The following is a 5,626-nucleotide window of genomic DNA, read 5'->3' on the forward strand; positions in this document are numbered from 1 at the left end:
TCCTTCTGATTTATTTGAAAAAATAATTATTTTATTTTCATCCGTGAGGAACTTGTCTAGGAAAAGGTTTTCAAAATTTTAAATATATAGGTATAATAATATCTAACTTATATATGGAAGAAGCTTTGTCCAGGTGGGGATGAAACTTGAATCCATTCATTCACAATAGCTCGAATATGTGTCATCAAGTGATAAACCATTGGATTAGAAAAATTAAAATGTCAAAAATGCCCTTCGTTGTACCCCAAACCTTTCACTTATTAAATAGTGTAAATAATATAATTATGTGATGATATAATTAACAATAATGGGTTTAAACACATATAAACTAGTGTCGACTAATGTATTGTAATGGCCCTCCAAGTTATTTTCTTCATTCTCTGATCTTTTCAGCATTTAGATCTTTCCTGAAGCGACCCCAAGTCATTTATGACTTGCTGGCACAGATAGTTTGGTCGTCTGGTCTTTTATTTGGGTTTCATGCTCATTTCCCTGTTCTGGAGCTTTGTTAACTTGAAAAGTTGACTTCGGTCATAACTTCAGGAAAAAGACCTCAGAACTGAATTCTGACGATTCCATTAGCTCCATAATGGTCAAATTAGGCTAGTAGCATGGCCGACATGAGTATCGAAGCAATCGATACGAGTTCAAGACCATTTGGCGCTTTTGCCTTTGAAATTTGGCCTAAAGTTGACTTTGGTCATCATTCTTGGAAAACACGCTCGAATGAAAATTCTAATGGCGCGGTTAGTTTCAGAATGTCGAGTTTGGTCTAGAACAACCCTTTGTTCGCTTTCCGAGGCTTCTGGTCTAATCTCGAGGCCCGTTGTGGAATTTGTCTCAAAATGGCCTTTGGGTGTGGGATCCACATTCAGTTGTAATGACCTCATATGGAAATTTTGACTGTGCCATTGAGTTTGGAATGTCGAATTATGTAGGGTAGCATATCTCATTTGCGCGAACGGGATTTCGAACGAATTTCGAGCACCCCTTCAGAATATTTGGACTTGTGAAATATCAACTTTTTAGCTGATATCTGGTGCAGAAAAATTTGGCCTTCGCAATTGCGGTGAACAGTGCCGCATTCGCGAAGGTTCATCTTGGTTACTCTCGGCGTTCGCGGAACACTGTTCACCTTATTCGCGGAGGACAAATTCACCGTATCCTTTTTAGTTTTTATATGTCACGTTTCAGCATTTGCATCAAACTTCAAAGGAAGATATATCACTCATTCCTAGTTCAAATTGGGTGATTCAAAGGTCCAAATTCAAGAATATTTCGTGGAAAATCTAGTGGTTACCTCAGAAACACGACGAGAAGCTTCGTGTGAGGTAAGAAATCAAATTTAGCTACTGCTCTAGTGATTTTTGAAGTTGTATTTTATTGATATTGTGGAGGTTGTAACTCGATCAATTTAAACCTGATTTGAGTGATTTTTGAGACTATATTGTGTGTGTGGGGGGGGGGGGGGGTTGCAAGGATCATCTTAGTATAATTTTTTTTGGTTCGAAGGGTCTCATTTTTTCGTAATTAGATGATCAAGAAGATGCCATTTTCTTCTTTAGTCCGGATTTTTAAGAATTTTCATTGCATGCTCATTTTGCATAGTTTTCCAACCCCGAATTATATTATAATATTGATTTGTGAGCTCGGGGTGACGTTTAGAACCTATTTTTAGGGTCAATTCGAAAATTCCATACGCGGGGTCCCACTTTTCCCGTTTTAGACCCCGAAATTGGCACGTCTTTGAATTCTATAATTTTAGTGTCATAACGATCGTATTGGAGACGTGATTAACATTTTGTTAGCATGACAGCGATTTGAGGCAATTTGGAGGACGAGAGCTTCATTATGGTATATTCGGAGCACGGGTGATCGGCTTCGAGGTAGGCTAAGGTCTCCCCCTTTTGACTGAAATCTATTAGATATCGTGTACTATACCTTACATGTGACTTAGATGAGTATTTTCTGAGATTAGCATTATGTTCACCCAATCCCGTCTTCTTGTTCCCGGGTGAGCCTTAGGCTATAATAGTCCCGTGAAATCCTTAGATTAGGTTGTAAGCTTTGGTTGTGGTGGTGACTTAGCATTTATTATCCTGTTTAGGATCGATATTAATGGACTTAGGCTAGTTTTTAGCCTTAGGCGCCTTATCATGTGGTTGTTGCCCTCTTAGCTAGGCGTAGCTTTCGGTAGGGCTTATTATGGATAGGATACCCCTTTTATGCTAGTGCCTGAGACCTCTAGTGCTCGTCGTAGCCATAGGTTTGGCTTAGCGGTGCTAGTTGGGAGCTGAGGTGTCTTATTTTGAGGTAAGGCGTCATACCTAGAGATATTTTCCCCCTTTATGATTTGAAGCCATGCCTCGATTGTTTTGCTTTTATTTAGCGGTAGGCTTATGATGCCATCTTATCTATTATCTATTGTTGGGCCCGAGGCCGTCTCTGAGGAGCGATTGGATCCCAATTAGTCCCTTGACTTGTTGTGTGCTAGGGCTTGGTATTTCTTTATGGCTATGTGTATCTTGTTTGGATGCTGGTGATGGAATGCTTGCATTGTTTGAGCATTCGTCCTAATTTAATTTTTGTGTCTTACTTTCTTGCTTGATCTATCCATTTTTGAGTATCTTTTTATATTTAATAAGTTTTTCATCAATTCTAATATTTTACATGCCAAATTTCAATAAAAAGATTCAAAGGACTATATAAATTTTTAATTTAATTAATGTATAATTTTGATCCATCAAATTAACGGCAATGAAAAACTTAACTTACTTAGACAAAAATAGAGACATGTGCAATTAGAAAAAAATCATCCAATATGATAGTAATCTTTTTTTATTTATATATATGGTATACTTGAATACCACTTTATAAAAAAAACTAATACACAAGATGGACCTCTTGCTCCTATCTTTTGTAACCACCCTTGCTATAATCATCAATTTTTTATTCAAATATTTGTTTGTCAAGCCTAAAGAAAAAATCCCTTTAGCTCCAGGTACATTTGGTTGGCCTATTATTGGAGAAACTATCCAATTCCTTGTATCACTTTACTATGGATTGGTCCATGAGTTTGTTCAAAAAAGAACAAAAAAATACAACTCCAATGTATTCAAAACTTCATTACTTGGCCAAAAAGTGGTTATTTTTTCAGGTCCAACAGCTAACAAATTCATATTCACCAATGGCAATAAACTTTTGATTGGTTGGAGACCTAATTCTGTCAAAAAACTTTTCCCTTCTACATCATTTGTTCCTATAGAACATGATACCAAAAGGGCACAAAATATCATTAGCTATTTCTTGAACTCAAGAAATGTTGAGAAAATTATTAGTACTATGGACTCTATGTCACATACACACTTGGAAAATCATTGGAAGGGGAATAATGAAGTGATAGTGTTTGATCTAGTGAAGTTATTCACTTTCTCCCTTTCTATTAAAGCCTTTATAGGCATCGAAGAATTGGATAATAAAATCTTGAATCTTTACGAGAAATTCAAGATTTTTACAAGAGGTCTTTTGGTAATGGACATAAATCTACCTGGCACAACATTTTATAAGGCAATGAAAGCTGGGAATGAATTAAGAAAAGAAATGAAGGTCATCATTGAAGAAAGAAGAGCAAAATTACTAGAAAATTCAAATTTGTCAAATGTTTATAATGATTTGTTAACACAATTGATTATTGAACAAGATGAAGATGGCAAGTATATGACTGAGGTTGAAATTGTAGACAAAGTATTTGGATTTATTATTGGTAGTTATGATACTACTGCTACAACTATTACTTTGACCATGAAATACCTTAATCAGAAGCCTGAGTTCTTCAATGAAATAATGGAAGGTACTTTTTCTTCTCTTCAAATTAAATTGCATTATTTGATATAAAGATTTTTCTTCTTGTAAATTTACATCTTGTACCAAGTTATGTTTTATTTTTCAATTTACTAATTCTACAAATCATGAGCCCTTACAAGTAGCTATCGTTTAAATAACCTGATAGTATAAAACTTTTTAGCATTATTCTTGTATAGAAGCTAATTTTAAGAGTAGGATAGATTAGTTGAAAAACCATTGGTCCAAAAATATTGTAATGGTACTTTTGATAATTTTATCATTTGTCATCTCATTTGTGGTTAATCTGGAACTAATTAAATGACAGAGCACAATGAGATATCAAGACAGATGATTCCAAGAAAAGAGCTATGTTGGAATGACATTCAAAAAATGAGGAAAACTTGGAGCTTTGTGAATGAAGTATTAAGAAACACACCAATTGTTCAAGGCATTTTTAGAGAAGCCATGGAGGATTTCACTTATGAAGGCTTCCACATACCAAAAGGATGGAAGGTATGTATATTTTCTTCACTTTTTGTTTTACAAAAAGTAACTAAAAGTTGATTATTTTTCTTTTTCACAATGTAAAAAAGATACTCCATGGCCCCAAATGTTAAGGAAAATGGGAACATGTCATTCTTGAAAAAGTGTGTAATGCTCACTTATTAGGGAGCTAATTGATCTGTTAAAGTTGTGGGATGTCAATATATATCGTCAAGGATTATTTTAATTCTTCGTTGTTCACCATTTCTATATTATATTTTTTTAAAAAAATAAACGTTAATTTAGAATAGAGAACATACATCAAAGAAACTAGTGCTTAAATCATTTTTTACATCAATATTTGATACATATTACTCCTATTATCTACTTGGAAAGTTAAGCCGTTGCGTGCTACCAGTTATTCATCAGAGAGTCATGACTCATCATATTATGTTTTGATGACATTGCTGTCAAAAATAATGATTTATATTTAATCGGAAAAAAAAACTTCAACTTGTAAAAATTATTATTATTAATACTAAAATCTTCAACTTTATTTCTAAGTAATAAATTAGTCAACAGTACTAGATATGATTCTTCTAATTGAGTATGCTATCAAAATATATTTGCAGATATATTTGAGTTTTGGAGCTACACAAAAGAATGGTGAATACTTTCCAAACCCTACAAAGTTTGATCCTTCTAGATTTGAAGGAAATGGACTAGTTCCTTATACATCAGTTCCATTTGGTGGAGGACATAGAATGTGCCCTGGAAGAGAATTTGCAAGAATATCGATTCTTGTTTTTCTTCATCATGTACTGAAAATTTTTAGGTGGGAGGCTAAAGTTCCTTTAGAAAATATAATGTACCCATTTTTTCTACTAGCCATCCCAAAAGATGGATATCCTGTTACCCTTTCTACTGTTTAAGATTTGTTACATGAAAATATATATACATAACAAAGGATGTAACCTAGTTAATATGTACTTCCTCCGTTCTGTTTAAATTTGTTTGAACTATTTGTTTTGGAATTGAGTTCAAGAAAATAAATGAGGCTTTTGAATCTTGTGATTTTATATCAAAAATATATCAAATGTACTTCTTTAATATTGTGGTTTTAAACATGTCATGTGGATAGTTGAAACTAAAGAAATGCTAAAAGGCAGAATCGTTCTTTTTTAAATGGACAAGAAAAAAAAAAGTAGATCAAATAAATTAAAACTAAAAGTCCAAAAATATTTGGTAGTTCTGATGCTAATATAGGGATGAACCCTAAGGAATAGAGATGAAGAGGAAC

At 33.8% G+C, this 5,626-nt stretch overlaps 1 protein-coding gene across 1 annotated transcript; it reads left to right on the forward strand.

Annotated features, from left to right (window-relative positions):
• The first annotated feature begins 2,895 nt into the window (after window positions 1-2,895).
• On the forward strand, window positions 2,896-5,377 carry LOC129903466 (beta-amyrin 28-monooxygenase-like). The gene is made up of 3 exons (XM_055979026.1): window positions 2,896-3,850; window positions 4,169-4,356; window positions 4,959-5,377. Exons 1-3 carry the CDS (start codon window positions 2,896-2,898, stop codon window positions 5,256-5,258), a joined length of 1,443 nt encoding a protein of 480 aa, XP_055835001.1. The 3' UTR covers window positions 5,259-5,377.
• Window positions 5,378-5,626: the final 249 nt, after the last annotated feature.

This window comes from Solanum dulcamara, chromosome 9 (genome assembly GCF_947179165.1).
Source record: "Solanum dulcamara chromosome 9, daSolDulc1.2, whole genome shotgun sequence".
Lineage (NCBI taxonomy): Eukaryota > Viridiplantae > Streptophyta > Magnoliopsida > Solanales > Solanaceae > Solanum > Solanum dulcamara.